General features: G+C 39.3%; 1 protein-coding gene across 1 annotated transcript in view; it reads right to left on the bottom strand.

Moving 5' to 3' along the window:
* LRP6 (LDL receptor related protein 6) overlaps positions 1–20,319 on the bottom strand; it is a 161,594-nt gene extending 141,275 nt beyond the window's left edge. Inside the window, exon 1 of the mRNA XM_041735969.1 lies at positions 19,945–20,319. Coding sequence (XP_041591903.1) covers positions 19,945–19,999 — 55 coding nt within the window. The 5' untranslated portion in view covers positions 20,000–20,319. The remainder of the gene's footprint in view (positions 1–19,944) is intronic.
* Between the last annotated feature and the right edge of the window lie 6,943 nt (positions 20,320–27,262).

Genomic DNA, 27,262 nt, shown 5'->3' on the forward strand with positions numbered 1-27,262 from the left:
ATCACACCCCCGGCCGCACGGGGGCTGCACCGTTAGTAGGGATTTTTGACATTTGCATGGTGGTGACATGACCTGGATGAGGAATGGACTTCACCTATGGACTCACACCATCCCAACCTTGATAATGGTATTTAAATTCCTCTCCTGTCCGGAGATTCATGTATCTCTTTCCTTAAGTTCAACTCTTGAACCAGTGCTCCAGTCATCTAGTCTGTTACAGCATGGTACTATGATATTTTCCAGCAAAGAAATTTTTTCTTTGGCTTTTTGAGAATCACATCCTAACTCTTGAATAGGAACTTTCCCAGCTATTCTGTGAGGCCTCTTCTATCTTCCCTTGACTCCTCCAGTGGAGATTACAGAGGGAATTTCCTTGGCTCATTAAAAAGGAATACAGGCATTTCACTTTACTGTACCTCACAAATACTGCATTTTTTACAAATTAATATATATATTTTTTAGACAAGGATTTTTTTTAAATTTTTATTTATTTATGATAGTCACACAGAGAGAGAGAGAGAGAGAGGCAGAGACACAGGCAGAGGGAGAAGCAGGCTCCATGCACCGGGAGCCCGACGTGGGATTCGATCCCGGGTCTCCAGGATCGCGCCCTGGGCCAAAGGCAGGCGCTAAACTGCTGCGCCACCCAGGGATCCCCATTTTTTACAAATTAAAGGTCTGTGGTAACCCTGCATCAAGCACGCCATTTGGTGCCATTTTTTCCAACAGTATTTGTCCACTTCACAAATATATTTCACATTATGGTAATTCCCCCAATATTTCTAACATGTTCATGCTTGTTATATTCATAATAGTAATCTTTGATCAGTGACCTTCAGTGCTATTATAATTGTCTTAGGACACCACAAACTGCACCCATATACGACAACAAAATCAATACATGTTTTCTATGTTCTGACTGCTCCACCAACTAGACATTCCCCTGTGTCTCTCCCTCTACTCAGGCCCCTATTTTCCCTGAGGCACAATACTGAAGTTAGGCCAATGAATAACCCTACAACGGTCTCTAAATGTTCAAGTAAAAGAGTCATATATGTCTCACTTTAAATCAAGAGCTTGAAGTGATTAAGCTTATTGAGGACGGCATGTCAAAAGCGGAGATAGGCTGAAAGCTAGGCCTTCTGCACCAGTTAGCCAAGTTATGAATGCAAAGAGAAAGCTCTTGAAGGAAATTAAAAGTGTTACTCCTGTGAAGACACAAACACTAAGAAAGCACAAGTCTTACTGATGAAATGGAAAAAGTTTTAGTGGTCTAGATAGATCAAACCAGCCATAACATTCCCTTAAGCCAAAGCCTAATTCAGAGCAAGGCCTAAACTCTCTTTAATTCTATGAAGGCTGAGAGAGACAAGGAAGCTGCAGAAAAGTTTGAAGCTAAAAGGTTGGTTCATGAGGTTTACACAAAGAAGTGCAAGGTAAAGCAGCAAGTACTGATATAAAAGCAGAAGCAAGATCAGAAGATCTAGCTAAGCTAATTAAGGAAAGTGGCTACACTAAACAACATATTTTCAGTGTAAACAAAAATCATCTATTGGGAAAAGTTGCCATCTAGAATAGCTGGAGAGAAGTCAATTTCGGCTTCACATCATCAAGGGACAGACTGACTTGTTAGGGGCTAATTAATGCAGCTGGTGACTCTAAGATGAAACCAATGGTCATTCACCATTCTGAAAATCCTAGGGTGCTTAGCAATTATGCTAAATGTACCCTGCCTGCTCTGTAAATGGACAGCAAAGCCTGGGTGACAACATATCTGTTTACAACATGGTTTACTGAATGTTTTAAGCCCACTGTTGAGACCCATTCTCAGAAAAAACGCCTTTCAAAATATTACTGCTCACAGACAATGCACCTGGTCACCCGAGAGGTCTGATGGAAATGTCCAACAAGATTAATGGTGTTTTCATGCCTGCTAACACAGCATCCATTCTGCAGCCCATGGAGCAAGGAGTAGTTTTAACTTACAAGTCTTACTGTTTAAGTTATATATTTTGGAAGGCTAAAGCTGTCATAGACAGTGATTCTTCTGATGAATCGAAGCAAAGTAAATTGAAAACCTTCTAGAAAAGATTCACCATTCTAGATGCTATTAAGAATATTCTTGAATCATGGAAAGAGATCAAAATATCAATATTTACAAGTTTGGATTTCAAACCTTATGGATGACTTTTAGGGGTTCAAGACTTCAGAGAAAATAACTGCAAATGTAATAGAAAAAACAAGAGAATTAGAAGAGGAACCTAAAGAAGTGACTGAATTGCTACAATCTCATGATAAAACCTCAATAGCTGAGGAACTGCTTCTTACAGATGAGCAAAGAAAGTGGTTTATTGAGATGGAATCCACTCTAGTAAAGATGCTGTAAAAACTCTTGAAATGACAACAAGTTTTAGAATATTACATCAACCTAGTTGATATAGTAGCAGCAGGGTTTGAGAGAAATGCTTTCAATTTTAAAAGAAATTGGGAAACTAAAAAATTCATTTGACCCACTGTGTTGCAATATTCAGTTAATTACCATATCCTGGAAGCAAAGCTGCAGTATCTGCAAGGTACACTTATACTCTTTCTCAGGTCCTTTGAATTCTTATTTCTGATTTAACGATTTAATCACATAACAACTCATCCTGTTGAAAATTCTCCCTCTTCTCCCACTGACGTCATGCTTCACCCTTACAGCACAGATTCAGCTCAGTATCTTCAAAAATGGCAAAGCTTAGAGATAATTAAGAACTTCAATGTCCTCCTTACAAAATTTGGAGTCTCCCCAAACTGGTTCAGCTAAAACCTCTCCTTTCCTATCACCCTCTACTCTTCCTTTGTCCTTTTTTACTTCCCTCAACCTTCCTGTCAGCTACCTTGAATCCTTTATCCATCCTCCTTTAATACCCGAATCTCCTCCAACCCTCTATCTACCCACCAGCCCTTTCCCTTCCTACTCCAAGCCCTTAACTCCCTGTAGTCACCTGAGATTTAAAGCTTCCTTTTCCCTACTAGAGACACAAGGAGCTCTCAGGGACCTTATTAAAAATACGAATTGGGGACGCCTGGGTGGCTCAGCGGTTGAGCATCTGCCTTCGGCTGAGGTGTGATCTTGGAGTTCGGGGATCGAGTTCCGCATCAGGCTCCCTACATGGAGCCTGCTTCTCCCTCTGCCTCCCTCTCTCTCTGTCTCTCATGAATAAATAAAATCTTTAAAAAAAAAAAAAAAAAAAAAGAATTGGAGAGGTACCTGGATGGCTCAGTCAGTTAAATGTCCAACTCTTGATTTCAGCTCAGGTCATGATTCCAGGGTCATGAGACTGACCCCTGTGGTGGGCTCCATACCCAGCATGGAGCTTAAGATTCTCTCTCCCTACTACTAACTCTGGGAAACGAACAAGGGGTAGTGGAAAGGGAGGTGGGCAGGGGGTTGGGGTGACTGGGTAACAGGCACTGAGGCGGGCACTTGAGCACTGGGTGATATGCTATAAGTTGGCAAACTGAACTCCAATAAAATAAATAAATAATAAATAATAAATTTAAAAAACAAAACAAAAAAAGATTCTCTCTCCCTCTCCTTCTGCTCCTCCTCACCGACACTCACATGCATGCACATGCTCTCTTAAAACAAACAAACAAACAAAAAAACCTGGAAGTAGGCTGGATCTTTTATCCATTCAGATGAGCTCTGGAGACACCCAGACGCCCTTGGTCTTGAGTCCCTCACCCAAAATTTAGCACACAGCCCCCATAAAATTACACATCAGGACAAAGAAAATCTTAAAGATATCCACAAATACTGGTGAAGACATTTCAGTCCTCAGACTGACTGAGCAGGTAACCTCAATTTGCCTCATCTACCAGAAACACAATCATGGTAAAAATATAAAGGAGGAATGAGTTTTTACGTAAACCGCCAGCAGGTTGAAACTTTCAAACTGAAGCTATAGGCTCTCTACTTATTTGTGTCTGTTTGCATGTTTTTATATCTATTGTTGATTTTAGGTGAAGAGGCAAGCAGGAGAGAACAGGACAGACCTGGAGGCCTAAGGAAGGGGCTTGTCTTTAGCTCAAGAGCTACAGAGAAAGGTACTGAAGATAACTACTTGAAAAAGATTGACCAGTGATGTGAAATAGATGTGGAGAAAGAAGCTGGCAAGGCAGTAAAATTAGACAAATCAATTAGGACTTGCAGCACTCCAGGCAAAAGAATGATGGCTTAAAGCAGGGTACACACGGGTGACAGGATGGTCAATGAATTGCTTAGAGAGAGAATACTCTCAGTTCCTCACTGTAGAAATGAGCACAGATACCTAGAGAGGTCAACTGACCTTCCCAAAGTCCTACATTTAGATGAGACAGTGCTGGGGCTAAAGCCGTGTTCCCCAGTACTGGAGGTCTATAGAGGGGTAAAGTAGGTCACCAGGTCCTTCACACAGGGCACTTAAAATAAATGTTCTTATCATGATATGGCCAAGCTAATAACCAATATTAATGAAAATGTGAGCAATAGCGTTCAAGTAGCCAATTGATGGACCCCCAACAGAGAGACACACTAACCAAAATTTCTCTAATGCTTAATCTTCATAACAAAAAAAAAGCCACCATATTTGCATATAATACTTTGTATTTTTAATAACATGCATGATTCCATTTGGTGTCCATGATTTCCCTGTGAGGGTTTTGGGTCAGGTGTCCCTACTTTGCTGGTAATTAAGAAAACAAAGACACAAAGCAGTGACCTATCCATGGTCAAAAAGCCAGTCAGTGAGGAACCTAGATTTCTTATGGGTTCCATATTTTCTTACAAAAACCTGCTCATTCTGACACTTACCCATATGCTTTCCCATAACCACAATTCTACTCTGCTACAATGATGCCAAAAAGGCCAATGGAATACAAGACAGTTATACATATAATGACAATGATTGCAGCATGCTTACTGCTTTACATATAGTTTCTCATTTAATTTTTACAACAACCCTGGGAGGTATCATTATACCAATTTTACAGATGAAGAAATCAAGACTCAGAGATGTTAATTACCTAACTCAAGACCATCCAATTATTAAGTTTATGAAAAAAAAAAATCAATCCCAGGTCTGACTCCAAAGATGAACTCCAACCATCAACCCATATTTCCCATGTCTGGGTATGTAAGGCTCTCAGCCACTTCTTGTATAATCTGTATCATACCAAACCTAAAATAAGTTTAGTGGGCAATAGTAATTTTCAGTGAATCCTTCATAATTATTTTTTAAAAAACTTTTATTTATGCAGAGTAAGCAAATTGAAGTATAGCTGACACACAATGCCACATTAGTTTCAGATGTACAACACAATTCCAAAGTTTATTCATTATGCTATGCTCAGCATACATGTAGTTACATCTGTCACTAAGAATGCTATTACAATACTGTATGTTTTTAATGTAATGTGTTATATGTATATAAAGTATTTTCCTTCCTCCAGATGGTATTACCAATTATAATTTTAGATTATAAAATCCCTTAAAGGAGTTCTATTCTAACTGGCTTGAAAGTAAATAATTGTTCATATACATTAAATATTCCTAAGACTTTCAGAAATTAAGGAAATTAAACTACTTTCAAAAGTATTTTTATAGAAACTAAACCAAGTACTTTAAGAATCCAAGGTAACAAACATTTAGGTAAATCTTATGCAAATGCGACTAGTTCAATATTATTGGTTTAATAAAAACAGCTATGTTTTCTGAGTTATCAACATGAAATTAAGATAAGCATACATTGGGATCCCTGGGTGGCGCAGCGGTTTAGCGCCTGCCTTTGGCCCAGGGCGCGATCCTGGAGACCTGGGATCGAATCCCACATCGGGCTCCCAGTGTATGGAGCCTGCTTATGCCTGTGTCTCTGCTTCTCTCTCTCTCACTGTGTGCCTATCATAAATAAATAAAAAATTTAAAAAAAAAAAAAAAAGATAAGCATACATTTTTATTAGCCTGGCTATGTTCTTCCTAAACTTTTACAGGTTTACTGACAGAATAAACTAGCATCATATCTACATTTGCATTTAGCCAAGTTGAATCACTGTTCTGACAAATATTATTTCAGTAATAACTATGTTTTGTAATAAGTCAACTTGAAGATAGTTTCCAAAATCTTTTAGTTACTTAAAACCTAAGAACTGAGGTGCCTGGAACGCCTGGGTGGTTCTGTGATTGAGCATCCACCTTTGGCTCAGGTCTTGATCCCAGGGTTCTGGGGTCAAGTCCTGCATCAGGCTCCCTGCATGGAGCCTGCTTCTCCCTCTACCTGTGTCTCTGACTCTCTCTCTCTCTCTCTCTCTCTCTCCTGAATGAATAAAATAAAATCTTAAAAATAAAAGAAAGAACTAGGGTGCTTAGGTGGCTCAATCAGTTAAGTCTCCCTTCAACTCAGGTCATGATCCTAGTGTCCTGGGATTGAGGCCCAAGTCAGGCTCCTTTGCTCAGAGGGGAGCCTGCTCTTCCCCTCCTTCTCCCTCTGTCCCTCCCCTCCACTCTTATGTGCGCTCTCTCAAATAAATAAATAAAATCTAAAAAAAAAAAATCTAAGAACTATGATGACTTAATTCATGGATATTTATTAAATACCGAAGTCATTTCTTTTTTTTTTTAAAGATAGATTTATTTATTTATTTATTTATTTATTTATTTATGATAGACACACACACAGAGAGAGAGAGAGAGAGAGAGAGGGGCAGAGACACAGACAGAGGGAGAAGCAGGCTCCATGCCGGGAGCCCAATGCAGGACTCGATCCCAGGACTCCAGGATCGTGCCCTGGGCCAAAGGCAGGCGCCAAACCGCTGAGTCACCCAGGGATCCCCCGCTGAAGTCATTTCTAATTAAGACAGAAAATAAATAAGCAGTTCAAGTTTATACGGTTTTTTCCTCTTACTTTTATAGTACGAAGCAGCTATAGATACTTGAGTTTATTTATAGGCATATTCATTTCTGCCATATTGAGAAGTGTATGGCTATAAAAAGTTGTAGGATGTGTATTCATAGCTCTGCCAGTCTACAGCAAAATGATCGTGCGTGACAGTTATGTGACTCTGTTTTCTCTGTAAAATAGCAGTAATTTATAAATCAAAATCTTATATTTAAATGAGACCCTACTAGGAGAAATAGTGACAGAAAAGAACAACTTTGTATAGGGGTATGCAGGATGTGTTTTTATTAAGGAAAAGGAAAATAGTCTCAAAGTAAAATGACTACTTGTTCCAGAATAGAAAGAGCAAGATGAAGGACAAAACCTGAATGGATATTAAATGTTGTAAAAAGTTTATGGAAAAGAAATGTTTTTGTGTGGTCAAAGCTGGGTAAGATCTGATACATTTATTTGTAAGAGTCTCAAAAAGTGCTTTAGTATCAAATACAGTTACTCACACAAAACTAAAATTTGATCTTATATTAAAATGACAAAATTTTCTTGAGGCTTTGGTCTGCTCTTAATAAAGAGGTTATAAGGGGTATCTGTGTGACACAGAGTTGACTAAGTGTCCACCTCTTGGTTTCCACTCAGGTCATAATCTCAGAGTTGTGAGACAGAGCCCAGCATTGGGCTCTGCATGGAGTCTGCTGGACATTCTCTGCCTCTCTCTACAAAAATAAATAAATCTCAAATAAATAAATAAAGGTAATAAATGGTTTTTCTTTGCCTTCTGAGTAATCTCCCTAGAAGGCAAAAATTCTGTATCCTATGAATTTCCTGAGCTTGATGCTGACTTAATCCTATCTTGATTATTAAAACAAAGTTCTCACTTTTGAAAGAGCTATGGTTCATCATGTTCCTTTCTATGTTTACTTTAAATAAAATTTTTTGACACTTTGGTAAAATAGGTAGCCAAGTATTTCTTCTCACTGACCCATGGTCCTATTTAATCCAATGTTCCATCTCCAAATCTCCTGACAACTTCTGACATACTGCTTTTTCCAAATCAAATCCTAAATGATATTATTTTGCCTCATGACTATCTTTGAAATTTTCCGAAGGATCCCTGTGAATTAATTAATAAAGAATTTCTTCTTTCACCTTGTAAAAAGAGGTATTAAAAATATTTAGGGGGGTGCCTGGGAGGCTTAGTCAGTTAAATGGTTGCCTTCGGCTCTGGTCATGATCCCAGGGTCCTGGGATTGAGCCTTGTGTCAGGCTCCCTGCTCAGTAGGGAGTCTGCTTCTCCCTCTCTGTCTCCCCCCACTCGTGCTCTCTATCTCTATTAAGTTATCAAAATCTTTTTTAAAAAACATAATAATTAGGTTCATATGATCAATGTTATGATTTGCATGGGAAGCACCGTTCAAAATCAGAAGTGATCCTTCCCTCCAGGTTAAATCCACATGAGTAAAATGTTATCATCATTTCCGAAGTTATAAGAAGTCTAGAAATTTATCAATACTCTCATTGTCCATAATATGTTTTTATTTATCAGGAGTCCTGGTGCTGCTTTGCCTAATATTAAACAATATTGTATCATCAATAATTTCAATTATATATTTTTTATGTTAACTTGGGTCATATACAATAAATCTGAATACACTATATTCTATTAGATAGGCCAATGTTTCTCAAACAGAATTCACATCACTTAAGGAATTTTATTATACAAATGTTTAGGACTTATTCCAAACTTACTAAAAATTTTTACTTAATAATCTTGATGTATTCTTTTTGTTGTTGTTTTTGGCTCCCTTCCCATGCCACCCTACCACCACCCCTTCCTAATCTTCATATATTCTTGATGTGCTCTAACTATATACATGATATAACTCAAGATTATTATATATTTTATGTTTTTGTTCTCTGCAAAGATCATATCCACTTATACACATAAATTAAATGTAATATCCACTCTTCTTTAAAATAAGGTTAATTATTATACTTACAGATATTTTGTCTAAAATTTTTTAGATTAAAATTTTTTGGTTTGCATGCCACAAAACCACCAAATTTCCTCATCACTTGCATGTTTTATAACAAATTCTCATCAACTCTTTCTCTTTTAAAATTATCAGTAGTGGGACACCTGCCTGGCTCAGTCGATAGAGCATGTGACTCTTGATCTCTGGGTCATGAGTTTGAGCCTTACAGTGGGCAGAGAGATTACTTAATTTAAAAATTAATTAGTTAATTAAAATTGTCAGGAGTAAGTTAATCACCACCATTTTAAGTCCTTTGCTTCCCTGAAAGTGCTTGCAAATCAGCTATAGTTAAAGTGCTCATCTTCAACAAAAAAAAAGGAGTAATGAGAAAAGGACTGTATCAGATACAGTCTGATACCTCCAATAGCATCACTTAAATAACTTTGAGACTAGACAGCGGACTAAGTCAGGATTTTCAAAAGTGGAAAATCAGATAGATTTTCTAGATCCACTAGATTTTCTAGTGGAAAAGCAGATAGATTCATAATGCCACTAACCCAAGATCTACCAGAACAAGAAATAGCAGGACAGAATAAACTAATGAAGGATGATTACAAGTTTTAAGGTATTGCCTATACTTTATAATGTCCCATTTTCTAGACACAAAGAACTCTCTTATCTATAACTCATTAATGATTTAAGCAGACTATGCTTTTGTAACCAGAAATAAAACATTTTTTCTTACTCCTGCATAATTCAAAAACTTTTACTGTGTATTCTTATTTTCACAACAATATAGTTATCTGCACAGCTTCAATAAGAGTGTGTCCCTCTAGCTGGAAACACTGGTTATGCAACTAAGGCTTTCATTGGAATGCCATATTTGAAAGCAGTGCTCATTTAATCAAAGATGACCAGAAAGTTTTAAGGAACAATAGATGACTTCCTACAGTGCTCACAGTTCTCTTAGGAAAACTAGACTGGTACCTGGCCTGGAGGTCCCAGCCTTGCAGGTGAAGTAAGCAAGATCACTTCCAGGAAGGCCCAGGAACCCTAGGATATGTTTGGGAACCTCAAGAATTCACCAGAATCTATAGGTACAAGTAAACCTGATTCTGAATTCTTGACTTGGCTTGCTTGGGTTCAAGAGGTTTTAAAAGTGCCCCTCCAGGGGCACATGGTAGGCACAGTCTGTTAAGCATCCAACTCTTTCTTGGTTTTAGCTCAGGTCATGATCTCAGGGTTATGAGACTGAGCCCCTCGTAGGCTCCTTGCTCAGCGCACAGTATGGGTTTCTCTCAAGGAGGGAGGGGCACGCGCGCGCTCTCTCTCTCTCAAATAAATAAATAAATCTTTAAAAAAAAAAAAGGTAAATTCCAAACTAAACCCCTAGAACTACACAAAAATAAAAAGCTTTTGCACAACAAAGGAAACCAAAACAAAAAGGCAACCTACTGAATGGGAGAAGATATCTGCAAATCATATTATCTGATAAGGGATTAATATCCAAAATACCTAACAAACTTACACAATTCAATACCAAAAAAAAAAAAAAAAAAAAAATCTGATTAAAAAATAAGTAGGGGACCTGAAGAGACATTTTTCCAAAGAAGACACAGGGATGACCAAGAGACACACAAAACAATGCTCAACATCATTAATCATCAAAGAAATGCAAATCAAAACCACAATGAAATATCACCTCCCACCAGGCAAAATGACTAGTATTAAAAAGAAACAAAACAACAAGTGTTGGTGAGGATGTGGAAAAGAGGGAACATCATGTACTATTTGTGGGAATGTAAATTGGTACAATCACTGTGGAAAACAGCACGGAGGTTCCTCAAAAAATTAAAACTAGAAATACCATATGATACAGTGAATTCCACTCCTGAGTATTTACCCAAAGAAAACTAAAACACTGATTCAAAAAGATATATGCTCCCTTATGTTTGTTGCAGCATAATTTACAATAGCCAAAATATGGAAGCAACCCAAGTATCTATCAATAGATGAATGGATGAACATGTGGTGCCCACGCATGCACAACACACACACACACACACACACACACACAATGGACTATTACTCTACCACAAAAAAGAATCAAATCTTGCTATCTGTGACAACATAGATGGACCTAGAGGGTATCATGCTAAATGAAATAAGTCAGAAAACAGCACATACCATATGATTTCACTTGTATGTGGAATCAAAAAACAAAACAAGTAAAACCAGACTATTAAATACAAAGAACAAGATGGTGGTTGCCAAAGGGAGGGGGGGGGGGCAAAAAATGAAGAGGATTAAGAAGTACAAACTCCCACTCATAAAATAAGTCACAGAGGTGATAAGTACAGCACAGGGAATATAGCCAATAATATTGTAGCAGCACTGTACAATGACAGAGCCCAACTATATTTACCATGATAAGCACTGAGTAATGTACAGAATTGTCAAATCATTATAGTATGCACCTGAAACTAATAACGTTGCACGTCAATTACACTTCAATAATAATTTTTTCTTCAAGTCCAATTCAAGATTTCTTTTTTTTTTTTTTTTTAAGATTTTATTTATTTGTTCATGAGAGACACAGAGAGAGAGAAAGGCAGAGACACAGGCAGAGGGAGAAGCAGGCTCCATGCAGGAAGCCCGACATGGGACTCGATCCCGGGTCTCCAGGATCACACCCTGGGCCAAAGGCAGCGCCAAACCACTGAGCCACCTGGGCTGCCCCCAATCCAAGATTCCTTATAAAAACATTCAGCAAGGCAAACTCACAAGGCCTATATCCATATAAATAATCAGGTCAAATCTAATGAGATTAACTTCACAATGACTCTTACTCTACTGTTTTGGACTGAATGCTTGTGTCCTCCAAAATTCTTACATTGAAACTCTACTCCCACTACGTGAAGGTATTAGGAGGTGAGGCCTTTGAGGAGTAATCAGCCCTCCTTAAGTGAAGTTATAAGGGTAGGAAAAAAGGTGGGGAGGCATGAGGGTGGTGTCCTCATGAGTGGGATTAATACGCTTTTAAAAACTGAGAGCTTCTTTCCTCTCTTGCCATCTACTCTGTGAGGATAGAGAGAGAGATCAGCAGTCTGCAATCCTGAGATGATCCTCACCAAAACTGTCCATGCTGGCACCTTGATCTTGGACTTCCAGCCTCCAAAACTGTGAGAAATAAATTTGGTTATACGCCACCCAGTCTATATATTATTTTTGTTATAGCAAAAAGCAATAAGCCTCAACTGACTAAAACCTACCCCTAATAGTGAAAAACCTTGTCTTAAACAGGAAGACAGACCAAGTGCTCATGACTGTTTATTAGTTATCCACTGATCTGGTTTGACCAAACTTTAGTCAGGCTTTTCTCCTTTCCCACAAGCCCCTAAACTTTGGCTTGCCCTAAATTTAAGCAAGTAGATGGAGAACTTCCTCCCTTAACAGCTCATTCCAAGCATCAGCTGACCACAGTGGGAAAACAAATCCAGTTAAGCTATCCTGATCATGTAATCTGCTTATCCCCACCCTCTTGACTCAACCCATACAAAGTTCCTGCTGGCCCTGCTTAGTTGGTCTTCTCTGTAAAAGTTTTTTTGAGTCTGATTTTGAGACACTTGCAGATCTTTCAATCAGAGCATTCTCCCTATTTTAATAATCATTTCAAATAGTTTCTCTTTACCTAAATCTAGACTTGTTTTTATTTCAGTATTATGACAAATCACCTATTTGCAAACTCCAAATTACACTGATATTTATTTTCCTCTATTAAAAACGACTGGTATCTTTTCCAAAACTGTAGTCCCACGTAAACTTAGTTACACACAGAAAGCACTGCATGTGAAATTACTGTCCAGAGTACCAGCAACCTAGGCTTAGGTTAGTCATTCACTTTTCCACTTTATAAAATGAAGAATTTGGCCAGGTAACTTCTAATCCCTTCTATTTTATTAATGTAATATGAATTTGGTAAAAAAAAAAAAAAAAAGTTTCACTGTGGGCTCTATGTAAGTCAATACAGAGAAACGAGGTGCTGGTGAAGAGTGCTTCTCCAGCAGAAAAACAAGAACTATAACTTCAAAAAGAGATTTCAGAAACAATTTTTCAAGATAAAGATCCCAATGATCAAACCCATGCTCATACGAAAGAACTTCGTCAATGGAATACTATTCAACCATAAAAAGGAAGTATTGATATGTGCTATGAACACTGAAAACATATATGCTAAGTGAAAGTCATACACAAAAGATCACATACTGTATGATTCCATTTATATGACATGTTTAGAGTAGGCAAATCCATACAGACAGAAAAGTAGATTAGTCATTACCAAAGGCTGAGGGAAAGGAAATGAAAAGTGACTGCTAAGGGGTATGGGGTTTCTCTTTGGGGTGATGAAAATGTTCTGGAATTAGACAATGGTGATAGCTGCACAACCCTGTGAATATACTAAAAACCACTGAACTGAACACTTTAAAATGGAAAACTTTATGGTATGTGAATTACATCTTTTTTTAAAGATTTTATTTCTTTATTTGACAGAGCACGCATAAGCAGGAGCAGTGGCAGGCAGAGAGAGAGAGAGAGAGAGAGAGAGAGAAGCAGGATCCCCGCTGAGCAGGGAACCTGATATGGGACTGGATCCAAGGGCCCTTGGATCATGACCTGAGCTGAAGGCAGATGCTTAACAGACTGAGCCACCCAGGTGCCCCAAATTATATCTTTAAAAAAAAATATGGGTTAAAAAAAAAGTACTTGAGCATGATTACCAATGCAATAGTTACATACTAAAACCAGAAAACACATTACCACATCCACATTTCAAATTCAGTCTCAGATATAAACACAGATTTATTTCTCACTAGTTTTCTCTATCTAATCTGTTCTAAAAAAAATTATAGAAATTACAAATTTATACCATGTCTAATAAATAATTTGAGTCAAAACACAAAATGAAGCTCCACACAGATTGTATAAATGTCATAAAAATTCATCTTTTTATATTGCTTTAAATGTAAAATTTAGAATACTTAATACATGAAAAGCTCTGGTACATGGTGGTATATTAAAGGAAAAAAATCTATTCTTTAAACACCTTTATTTCTAACAAAGAGCTGTTGTCTTCACTGGCATAAATCAAGAAACTTAACAAATAAAGACCATATAACGTGTAGTTAAGAGTTCATATTAATGAAATTCAGACGTAGCTTTCTCAGACTTGCAAAATACACAATCTTTAAATAGGATACATGGATATACTTAAATTACACCTCCCAATAAAGCTGGCCAATAATGAGAAAGACTCCTATACCTATATCCTGTACTTGATGTGATTTTGGTGTAGGAGTGATAAAGTGATGACTAATCAAGGCCTGGGCAAACATAATTTGATAAAGGTACAGCTTTCTAATATCTGAATGACTATTTTCTTGAAAAATATGATTACTGAAAATCATTTTTCTTTTTACTGAGAAGGTAATAACTTCAGGCATAATGTTAATTTATAACTTAATACATTTTTTTGCCTAAAAAATAGGATTTCACTTTGCATCCTCAATCTCCTAGCCCTTCCAAGCAAGGTATCACAGAAACAAAAATTAGCTTAGAGGATCACAGCATTGAAGTACCAGTAATTTTCACCAAATAGAGCCAAGCCAGGCACATTTTAATATTCTGTTTCACTTCTGAATGTCTTGAACCTTTTCTGAGGATAGTCACTACCACAAATAACACAAGTTTCAGAAACAAAGCATGTGCTAATAATATCAAGAAACACTATTTTTCTTGTATTTATGATGAATTACATTTTAAATTAGTAATTTCAAGGGCACATATCCCATTCTTAGGTTTTCAGATCTAAATTCAGTTATTCACATGGAGCAGTGTTCGTTAAGGTGAGGCTCATTTTATAGAACATACATAAAAACTCATCCAAAGAGTTAAACATGCAATGCAGGAACTCAGTAGCATTCACTCATGCTACAGGGAGAAGTCTATCCATTGAATAATTTTATAATTTCCTTTTTTAAAAAGATTTTATTTTAGAGAGGGTGGGCACATGTGAGAGAGAGAGAGAGAGAGAGAGAGAGAATATGCAAGCTAGCACATGCTCAGGCTTGAGCAGAGAGGGAGAGGGAGAGAGAGAAACAGACTCCCCGATGAGCAGAGAGCCTGACACCAGGACACAGGGCTCAATCCCACAAGTACAAGTGAAGGCAGATGCTTAACCAACTAAGCCACCCAGATGCCCCTCAAATGAATAGTTTTAACTGCTGTAATAAAATAATAAAAAATTTTCTCAATTAAACAATGTTTTGATAAAATTATTTTGCCCACACTTAACTCTTAAATATCACAATCAACTGCACTATTTATCCTCTAGTTTAATTAGTATACTCGCTTAAAACAATGATAAAGCTGCAATCCTTTAGAATGTAAAATAAATTTAATACAATGGCCATTTTAGTTATATAAAATAAAAAATATCAGAAGTGGGGTGCCTAGTGGCTCAGAGGATAGAGCATGCAACTCTTAATCTTGGGTTCATGAGTTTGAGCCTCACACTAGGGGTAAAGATTACTTAAAAAAAATTAAAACTTAAAAAAAAAAAGAAAACATCAGAAGTAAAAGTATTTCATGGAGCTTTGGTTGCAGAAGAGTCAAAAAAGTTCAAAAACCACTGGCCTCAAACTATGGACTCCCTAAAACAGAGCCTGACACTTAAACGTTTTACTAGTCTTTCCTGAACATTAATACTTCTTTTAATTTAGCCATCTTAATATTAGGAACCATTTATTTAAAGTCCACTACTGTCTCTGCACTATACTCTCCCACTGCAATTATCCCATCAGTTCTCACAGAAATCTTGTAAGGTATTATCCCTACATAACAAAAGAGGACACTAAAGCTAAGTAACTTGTCCAAGGGTACATAAAGTAGTAGAAGACCTGAACTTGGTTTATCAACAAAGTTGTACCTTCCTGCTGTAGTCCCCCACTTTATAACCTTCTCTGAATATAAACTTGCAATGAAATTTCCATTATGAAACTGAATTTTTTCAAGAATATTTACCAATGACCTAAACAGGTTACTGTGTTGTTTTTCCGGTATGTTCAAATTATAAACTTACATAAAATATTTTCCATTTATATACTCTCCACACAATCTTCTTTGATATTCAAAAAAAGATAGTTCTTTCTGATAGCCAAAGCATGCATAATTGTATGGAAAGAATACTTCAGTTCAGCAAATGGAAAAACCTCCAATTAAAGCAAAACAAAAAAGTCTCTGAAAAACCAAACCATGGGAAATCACTGTTAGGCTTCATGATAACAAGGAGCTGAAATTTTACTCATAGAAATTTTACTCATAACCAATGAAATTATTCCCTAGCCAGATAAGGAAACCTAAAGCCAAATAAGTAGGAAGGAAAGTATCAAATTCAACTATACAAAATTACCAAATCTCAATCACACTAATCAACCTAATGCTCAAAGGGTCATCCAGTCCAGCTCTCTCCAAGTGTGTTGCTTGGATCAAAGGTTCAGTAGAATGTTAAAAGGATTTATGGAAAAAAATATTAAAGTTTGGGAAATAGTGAGTTAAACAAAATTAAAATTGGTCTTTTCTACATTCTCTCAGAGCCCTTAACATATTAATATGAATTATGCATCTCCTAAAGAAGGATTCATTATCTTCATGAAAATAAGATGTACAAAAAAAAAAAGAAAAGAAAATAAGATGTACAGACTTATCCAGGTCACAACACAGCTAGCTAATGACAAAGTTAGAATCAGAACCTAATTCTCCTGATTCCCACTCCAAAATTCTTTCTACCTCCTCGAAAACTTGTTATATTTGATATTAAAGAAAAAGCTTTTCCAAGGACCACTTCTACAAAAGACAACACAGAAAACACTACTGGCTTGCTTGTACAGTATTTTCCCCCATCCCATCAAAACTAATAATACTTTTTTAAAAACTAAGTAGCAAAAAATGTTTATGAAACAACAAAACCTCAACCTGAGATGAAGTATTTGCAGATTATACACACATGGTATTCCAAAATTTATATTCTGATAATATTTCCTCTAGAAAATCAGAGATATAATCTTTTGTAATCAGTACCTGTATGGAACTAAGAAAATAGTAAGGAAGGAAACCCAGATTGTAAGGTCATTAGAACAGGGACATGTCTCACCACTACACCAGAGCCCGATACACACTAGGTATTCCAAACATATTTGCTAAAAGAATGAACAAGAAATCACTATCAATAAATCCCTACTATCCCTCTACCATTAATTAGCTGTAGGAGCTTGATCAAATTATAATCTCTCTGAACCTGAGTATCCCACTTGCAAAAGAAGCAGTTAGAACAGAATGATGAAGATCTCTTCTGTAAGAATCCATACATCTTATACAAGTTAAATCTCAAATTCCTAGCATTTGAGGATATGTCCACACACACAAAAAAAAAATAACGAAAATAACATTAACAAATCACTGATACTCATCATTTCATTTAAAATGCCTGTTAAACATGCAAATCAGATCAGTATTACTACCAACATTTTACAAGTAAAGAAAATGAGGCCCAGAGAAACTGACTAGACCCAGAATCACAAAAGTTATTAAGTAGAGAAGCATAGACTTTGAACCCAAGATTTAAGTGTCAAAATCCCCAAATCTTTCCATTACACTTTGCCCTCCCATGGTAAGGATAGGGATGCAGATGATAATAGCATTATTCCCTGGCCTTCAGATAATGATTTAACAAAAGGTCTCCCAAATTCTCATCATCCCATCATCCCAATGTTAACTTTTCAATGTTAACTCCTCTGTCCAAAAAAAAAAAAAAAAAAAAAATTATCTTGAGGCAACAAATTAATTACATTGTTCTCCTTAGAGTCCAAGGTTAACTAATGCCACTTTTATAACAGAGAATGACATTATCTAGGAATGAAAAGAATCTAAAATATGAATAATAATCTTTCACATCAAAAGACCATTTTAGTTCAAATAATATGCACCCATAGTCAAGTACTGTTAAATTCAAAGACCACCTGATGCCATGAGTATGCTACATTTAAAATGAGAGGAAACTTTGCTATTAGAAATGAGGCAGTTTAAACTATTAACTCTTTTAGGTCTGTTACATAACATCATACTAAAAATTAATGCTTCAAGTGCAACTTCTCTAAACCACGAAGGAACAAACCCAACTCTAGGCTCAAACTTGGTGTTAAAATAAACAAATGGAATTTACATCACACTCTCATCTTCCAAGAAATAAAACCAGGCAACCAGAAGTATCCCAAGTTATGGGTTTAGATTTCCCCAAGACTTTAACCAATCAGTGGACTCTCATTTAATTCTACTAACTTACTGCCTTTAAAAAAAGTACATATTCTTATGTTAAATGTTTCTCACAGCTATAGCAAAATCCCCTTTCAACAAACAGTATACTATAATGAAATAAACATACACTTATTAAACCTCGCAAAGAGATAACAGTGCATTAAATTCTCTGCCAAGAAAATTAAGTGAGCACTGTCTTTCTGGGGGTCACATGCGAAAATAGTTTGGGATATGCTTACAGTGAGTCATAATTAAGTAGATATAACATGCAAACGTAATAATCCTGCAGAAGAGTAACTAAAGAAAAAAACTGCTCCTCCTCAACAACAACAAAAAAAGTCAATCACATTCATCCAAAATAAAAATACACACACAAAAATGGCACAGTGGGCTCATTTGTGCAAGGTCATGAGTTACTATTGTGCCCCGGAAACTTTAACAAGTTTTGGAAGCTTAGCAAAAGTTTAGCTTGTTAAATTAAAACCTAAAAATCTCCACAGATTCAAGAGATCTTCTGCCTGGAAAGAATTTACCACTAACATAAGTGAGAATCTTAACAAAATCAAAGCCACAGCCACTGCATCGATCCGTGCTTAAATTCCTCTGCTAGTAAATGCTCAATAGCACCAGACTCCTCACCACCTCAACACTGATAAGTTTGAGAAGAGCTGCTGAAATCTTGAGGGCCAATCAAAAACCTTAGTGAACTGTCACAAAATAAAAGTCACAGTGTACGTGACAGCTTTACAGGCCAATTAAAAAAACAAAAAACAAAACAAAACAAAAAAAAAAAAAAAAAAACACCACAGGGCCATCTAATTAATTGATGCGACCGTCCGAGTCAATGATCTAGAATAAAATAGCCCCTGTTATTTACCAAAGTGCAAGCAGTCCCCAGGGGAGCGCAGCAAATGAGAACTTCGGTTCCAGGACAGGCTCCTCTTCACACCAGTATGACTTTCCTACTTAGTGCCAACTGTACACTTGCATGCTCCGAAAATAGGGGCAAGCCCTGACGACCAGGGGTTATAAGGGCAACGTTTCTATTTTATTATGGGCCGAAGCTGAGAAGAATCCCAACGCGTTTCAGCTCGACCTAACCACCTCGGAGTCACTTTCCAACTGCGCTCTCACCCAGGATCATTATATCCCCCAACGGAAGCCAATTATTAGTAGTAACAAGGCCCGAGAAAAGAAAAAAAATATATATATATATATATAATATAGTGCATATATACATATATATATAGTAAGGAGGCTCTAAAAGTTCACCTAAGAGACACGGAAAAGGTGGGGGCTTCAAGAGAGGAGGCCGACATTTAAAGCATCTCAAACATTTTTAAAAGCCAAAATACGTACAAAGACCCTCCGCCCGGGTGACTCCGGGCAGAAAGAGACCCTCAGGCACCGCGACAGGACGCGGCTGCAGGGGCTCCCCCGGCCAGGCAGCCCGGATCGCGGCTGGGGCTCGGCCGGGGAAGGTCCGGGCCCCCGGGCAGGGGTGTGCATTGTGGCCCGGCGGAGCGCACGGCCCCTGCTCCCGGGCCCCTTTCTCTCTCCTTCCCCACGACCAGGCCTCTCCGGGCTCCTCTTCCCCTTCTCCTCCCTCCCTCCCCCTCCCCCAGTCACGCACCAAACAAGGCCACCTCCCCCCCAGATCCCACCAACTTTGGCGACCCCCTTCCCACCTCTCAGGAGCGCGCAGAAACTGCAGGCCAGGAGGCTCCTCAGGACGGCCCCCATCTTCCCTTCTCGCGTTCTCGTCTCTCACCGGCGAGGGGCGGCCAGAAGGGGGGGAGGCGAGGAGCCGGGGCGGCCGCCGCAGCGGCAGGTCTGCACGCTCATGCTTCCCAGCTTTCCAGAGAGAGAAGAAAGAAAGGGGCACGTCAGGGCTCCGCGCGCGCCGCCGCCGCCGCCGCCGCCGCCGCCGCCGCCGCCGCCGCCGCCCTCTCTACCGCGCCGCTCTGCCGGGGGCTCGCGCGACGCCAGCGTCTGCTTCCATCCCGCCGCCTCCTCCCCCGGCGCCCCGCTTCCCCCGCGCAGCTCCTCATTCAGCCTCTTCCTCTCACGCAGCGGCGCAGGGATACCGCGGGCCCGCCGCCGCCACGGGTCGCCGCGAAGGTCTCCCTGCGCGCGGGCGAGCCCCTCCCTCGGCACCGCCTCCCGGGCCGCCGCGAAAGCAAGTGGGGGCCGCGCGCACGGCCTCGGCGGGGAGACCCCGGGAGGCCCGGGAGGCCCGCGGAGGCGAGCCCGAGGGGCAAGGCCTCCCGCCGGCGCATTCCTAGGGGATTCTTTCCTGGGCCGGCCGCCGCGGCCCTCCCCGCGGAGGGCGTGAGGCGACGTCGAGCAACCCCGGCCCGGCGCGGTCGGGACTACTTTCTGCGGCTCGGCCGGGCCGCCGCCTGCTCCGCTCTTTGTGCGGGCGCCGCGGGCCGAGCCAGGTGGAGGTCGGGGCCGCCGCCGGCTGACACCTGGGTCGCGGGGGGGGCGGGGCGGGGGGAGGGGGCGTGGGAGCTGCAGGCCCGGCTCTGCGCGCGGTGCGAGTCCCGACGCGGGGCGCCGAGCTAGCTCCTTTCTCGAGCTTGCAAACGGGCTCGGGCGTCTTTCTTTTACGAAAAATAAAGGCTAAGGCTGCTTCCACCAGCTTTAAACGTGACATGGTGACGGATGGTCAAACGCCGACTCCGAGCAGAGATTTTTCATTCCCTCCTGCCTTTGCAGAATTACAGACTGTCCCCAGATTTAGGGCCGGCGAGGACTAACGATTTTCTAAACTGGCAGATAAAAATCCCAAGATAAATGCGTCAGCACCTAAGACAGAGCAAAGGGACACTTGGTAAGGGACTGCGTTGGGGGTTTTAACAAGTTGAGATTTATAGATGAGTGTTTGGCTTTTTTTTTTTTTTTTTTTATCAGCTCGCAGCTTGAGGAGGGAAAAGATTCACCTGAATCTCAGACTGGTTTTGCACGGCCTCTGCTGCTTTGGATGCACTGGGCTACCAGATGTAACAGCCCATAGACTCCCTTGAAAAGAAGTGGCAGCTTCAGCCTAGGAGGGAACTCAAGCCGGAGTTAACCATAATGGAGCCATCAGGTGCATTCTGTCCAGCTGTCACAGGCCCTTACCTGGAGGCAGTTGGGCGGGGACAGTGGAGCAACTCTCACAAGGTTACTAATATAGCAGTCTTCTCTTATCTGCAAGGGGATGCCTCCCAAACCCCCAGTGGATGCCTGAAACCATGGCAGTGGTACCCAACCCCATATACACTGTTGTTGTTTTTTTACCTAAACATACATACCTAAGAATAGAGTTTGACTTATAAATTAGGCAGAGTAAGAGATTATCAACAATAATTAACAATAAAAAACAATTACAGCAATATGCTACAACAGAAGTTAGGTGAATGTGGTCTCTCAAACTGTCTTATTGTACTGTACTCACACTCCTTGAGATCATGTGAAATGATAAAAATGTCTCTGTGAGAGATGAAGTGAGGTTAAACGATGCAGCATTGTGATGTAGCCTTAGGCTACTATTGATCTTTTTTGACAACAGTCAGGAGAATCAGCTACTTCCCAACTATGGTTGACCTCGGGTAAATGAAACTGCAGAAAGCAAAAGGTCAGATATGGGGGCTGTATTGTACCTCCGTGACGTTGGAGTTCACTATGTGCTTGTACACACAGTATCACATTGGACGCTCAAAACTAGCCTGGAGTGAGGCAGGTTTTGTTCCTTTACACAGAGGAAGGAACTGAGGGGTTCTGGGATTTACCAAGGCCACTCAGGTACTGAATAACAGGACTCGAACCCAGCCCAGGTCTTTCCACTTCAGTTGATGCTTCTTCCAAGAAAGGCATGCTGAACCAAGGTGGTACATGTCTATAAGCAGACAGCAGAAATAGCCAAATCACTTTCTCCTAAATTCACTTGAGAAAGTCTAGCCACCACTGATTTAAACACCTTCCTCCAAGAACCCTGTCAAGACTTTAAGTTTTGTCTTCTGACCTCCTCAAAACAAATAACTGAGAACCAGGTTTTTCAGCAAAAACCTAGAAAATGTTACCATGTAGCTAGTGAGGCTATGGAGACACCACGATGTAGTGGAGAAAAGAAGACATGAGCTTTGAACTGAGACAGTGAATATCCAAACCCCATCAGTTACAAGACATATGGCTTTGAGCGTGATACTTAAATGCACTGCACCTCAGTTTTCTCATCAGTAAAATGGGGCTCATTTCTTCTTCAGGCTTGTAGTAAGGATGAAATTAAATATTATATAAACTGCTCAATATGCAATAGGTGCTCAATGAATGACCATTTCCTTTCCCAACTTCTTTAAGGTGAACAGTGTCATAAGAACTTGGAGTCCTTGGGAAATAATGGAGGGGGGGGTGGAAATCACATTCTCAAAATGCTTATTGCAGGATAACTGAAGATGGAGCACCACGAAGCTAATGAATATTAACCTTCAGGACACCTCACTTTCACAGGCCCCTTCCAACAGGAGCCCTAACAATGTGTTTACATGGTTTGCAAAAGTAAATTAATTTTGTATTCTTCTTCTGAAAACATCTTTCAAAAATGTATAAATTTCAAGACCCACAAAACTTGGATCTATTCCTATTTATAATAGGAAACCGAGTAAACCTATCTTTTTTTTAAAACCTAATCTCTTCAGGCTGTTAATATAACTAAGGGAATGAAGTATTACACACTGTTAAAAATGGTAGTTTAGATGACTTTGCAAACAGTGTTAGAAAATGTTTACAAAAAAAATTTTTTAAAAATGTTTACAGTTAAAAACATAAGAAAGTGCATGTACATTTTAGTTAAATACATATATTTTTTATTTACCACATATTTGAGCAAAGACCAGAAGTAAATAGTAAGTGCATTGAAACAGGCATTAGGATGGCAAAATAACATGAGATTACTTTTTTGTTCTTAAATTTCCATTAATATATTCTATGTTTTTTCCAATTTGTTTTAAAGATGTATTTATTTATTTATTCAGGAGAGGCACAGAGAGAGAGAGAGAGAGACGCAGAGACACAGGCAGAGGGAGAAGCAGGCTCTATGCAGGGAGCCCAACATGGGACTGGATCCCAGATCTCCAGGATTAGGCCCTGGGCTGAAGGCAGCACTAAACCGCTGAGCCACCCGGGCTGCCCTATTTTTTCCAATTTTTTAAAGGTACTTAAGTGAAAAGCTGTAGCTTAAGGTTAAACCCTAGCCTGCACATTATTCTCACTAGTCAATGAATTTAGTTTTGCATTTGTTCAAGTGCCTATCAAATATTCAATGGTAGTCCCTGTGTTAAGTGCTGGGGATGCAAAGATAAGCATAATCAAGGTCCCTACCCTCAAGACGCTTACAACTTAATTCAGAAACACTTAACTGAAAAAACAATTAAAATGTTAAGATTGTTATGGTGCAGTTGGATAGCATATCAATAAAGAACTCAAGTGTTCATCTGCCTGAAATGTTTGACTGCCTGCAGAGTTTTAAAAAAGGAAAATAACCCTAGAGCTGAGGCTTGAAATTTAAGTAGGAGTTTGTCAGGCCAAAAGACTGACAAGGAATTCCAAGCAGAAGAGTAGCAGGTGCAAAGACACTGAATTATTAGAGAGCTTGGCATGTTGGAGATTTGGAAGTAGATCCATATAGCTGAGACATAGGGTGCTTTTAAAGAATGTCAGAAAATGAGGCAGACTATTAAGTAGATATTGGACAATAAATAGCTTTTTAAGTCATGCTTAGAAGTTTAGATTTCAGCCTATTGCCAGCATGGACATTGAAGCATTTTTGTCATGGTAGAGACTTGATTTGCATGTTAAATAATTTCTCTGACTGCAGTGTGGATAATAGAAGGCAGGCAAGACAAAAAGTAGGAAGACCAAAGAGGAAGTTATTTTTAGTTCTGTGAAAGAGATGGTCAGGACAGCAACACTGGGAATTGAAAAGAGATCAATCATGGATTTGAGGAATATGGGGTGGAAACCACAGGACTTGGTAACCTATCAGATGTGAGATGATAGAGAGGAAGAGTGTAATAAGTAGTCTAGGATGAAGTTCCAGGTTTCTAAGTTATGCACCCAAGTAAATGAGAGTCTCATTTACTAAGAAAATAAATGCATAAATAAGGAGGATTTCAAAAGAGGTGATGACAAGTTAAACAATGGGTCTATTATATTGGTCCTACCTGTAACAAACATCCAGCTGGAGATATCCAGTACACAGTTTTAATGTAGAAATTTGGACTCAGGAGAGAAATGGAAAGCTGTTTTGTGATGATTGTAGAGCCTGCATACCACACAATCCAGAAATGTACTGTAGAATATTGAAGAGTGATCGAATAATTATTACCACAGTTTTCTGGATGATGACAGTACGACATCAAAAAAGGAAGGTATTTTTCTAATTCAGGTGAAGGCAACTTTGGGTCACCTCCCAGTGCGCTGAGGGTAGAGATTATAGCTGAAGCCATAACCTTACCTAAGGGGAGAATGGAGCACTTAGTATGACTAGAAAAGTGAGAGAGAGCAGATTCATATGGAATACAAGTATCTAGGAACAAATGGAGAAAGAAGCTAGAGACAAAAACTGAAAGGGGATAAGTGGAAAACTAGTTCCAAGTGCTGTGGCAAGAGAAAGTATTGTCAATAGTGGCAAATACAGGGGCACTTGGGTGGCTCAGGCAGTTGAGCATCTGACTCTTGGTTTCAGCTAGGGTCATGGGATCGAGCCCCAAGTTGGGCTCCATACTTACTCAGCAAAGGGCCTGTTGGAGATTATCTCCCTCTCCCTCTACTCCTCTGTCTGTTCTCTCTCTCTCAAATAAATAAAATATTAAAAAAAAAAAATAATGGCAAATACAGCATATAATGGAGAAATCTGCTATTAGAAGCACTGAAATGAGGACACTGTGACTTATAACTTCCAAAAAGGTCATTGATGGAAGCATAAATTATGCCAATATTTTAGAGATGCAGTCTAGGAGTAAAATACGCACACCTTTTAAGCTAGCATCCGATCTCTTGGAATTTATCCACAGAAACAAAAGTTTACGGAGATATATGTACATACATATTTACTATAACATTGTAATAGAAAATGAGCAAAACAGGGGAGCCTGGTAGCTTAGTCAGTTAAGCATCCAACTCTTGATATCGGCTCAGGTCATGATAGTCATGGGATCCAGCCCCACATCAGGTTCTGTGCTCAGCAGGGAGTCTGCTTGAGATTCTCCCTCTCCCTCTCCTTTGTCTCTCCCTCACTCTTGGGGTAACATCAATAAATAAATATATAAAAAAAAGAAAAGAAAATGAACAAAGTAAAAAAAAAAGCCTACTAATATGGTAATTTTATATGATTCAATCTAATTTTTAAAAACCTGAACACATTTCAATAGGGAATAGGTGAGTAAAAAATTGTGTGTGTGTGTGTGTGTGTGTGTGTGTGTGTGTGTACAGCCTCATTGTGGAAACATACAGCTCTTAAAAAGAATCATATAGACTTATATGTATTAATTTGGAAGTGTTGCCATGATATACTGTCAATTGAAGAGAAAGAGAATAGTATGTTGTGTGTGGTAGGATTTCTGTTTAGGAAAAGAAGGAATGAAGGAGGGGGGAAGGGAGAGAAGAAGAGAGAGGGAGAGTGCTGGATGGATTGGCCTTGGATGGCAGGAGAAGGACCACTACTTCTGGATGAGGGAGAATGACAGTACCTATGAAAAGCTGCTGAAATTCCAGCTCCATTTCTCTACCGCTACTTTCACAGGTTTCTTCCAGAAGTCCTAGGAGGGACCATGGCAATGATACAACATGGTCATATGTTTTTATAAAATTTGCAAAGGTAAATTTTTGTGTGTACTTTTTTTAAAATTCCTCCTTTTCCAATTGTATGTGCTCAAGCACCACAGAACCCGAATCTGCCCCTTATAGTGATAGATTTGGGGGGGAATGGGATAATGGAGACAAAAACTTAAAAAAATTGCATTTGATTGCCTTTATTTTCTTAATACAGTCGTCTCCCTTATCTGCAGTTTTACTTTCTGCGGTTTCATTTACCTACAGCCAACCCAGCTCCTATCGTCAGAAGGTCAGGAATAGCCTAGTGTTATGTCATAATGCTTACGTCATTAACCTCACTTCTTCTCATCACGTAGACATTTTATCTCACATCATCACAAGAGGAACAGTGCAATAAGGTATTTAAGGATAGAAAGAAGACATTCACATAACTTCTTTGCAGTATATTGTTACAATTGTTCCATTTTATTTTTATTTTTTTAAAGCTTTTACTTATTTATTTAGAGAGCATGGGTGGGGGGAGGGGCAGAGGGAAAGGAGAGAAAGAATTTCAAACAGACTTCCCACCGAGTGCAGAGCCCAACACAGGGCTCCGATCTCACAACCCTGAGAGCAAGACCTGAGCCAAAATCAAGAGTCCACACTTAACTAACTGAACCACCCAGCACCCTGAATTTATTTATTTTTTTTTAATTTTTTATTTATTTATGATAGTCACACAGAGAGAGACACAGACAGAGACACAGACACAGGTTCCATGCACCGGGAGCCCGATGTGGGACTCGATCCCGGGTCTTCAGGATTGCGCCCTGGGCCAAAGGCAGGCGCCAAACCACTACACCACCCAGGGATCCCCCTGAATTTATTTTTTTAAGTAAGCTCTATGCCTGATGTGAGGCTTGAATTCACAACCTTGAGATCAAGAGTCGCATGCCCCACCTACTGAGCTAGCCAGGAGCCTCTGTTCCACTTCATTATGGTTGTGTTGATCTCTTACTGAGCTTAATCTATGTTAAACCTTATCTTGTGTATGTTTAGGAAAAAACATAATATGTATAAGGTTCAGTAGTATCCACGGTTTCAGGCATCCACTGGGGGGTTTGGAATGTATCCCCCATGATTAAGGGGGGATAATCACTGTAATCAAAAAGCAAAGTTAATCTGTTCAGAATGAAGTAAGAAAGAATA

Source organism: Vulpes lagopus, chromosome 21 (assembly GCF_018345385.1).
Source record: "Vulpes lagopus strain Blue_001 chromosome 21, ASM1834538v1, whole genome shotgun sequence".
Lineage (NCBI taxonomy): Eukaryota > Metazoa > Chordata > Mammalia > Carnivora > Canidae > Vulpes > Vulpes lagopus.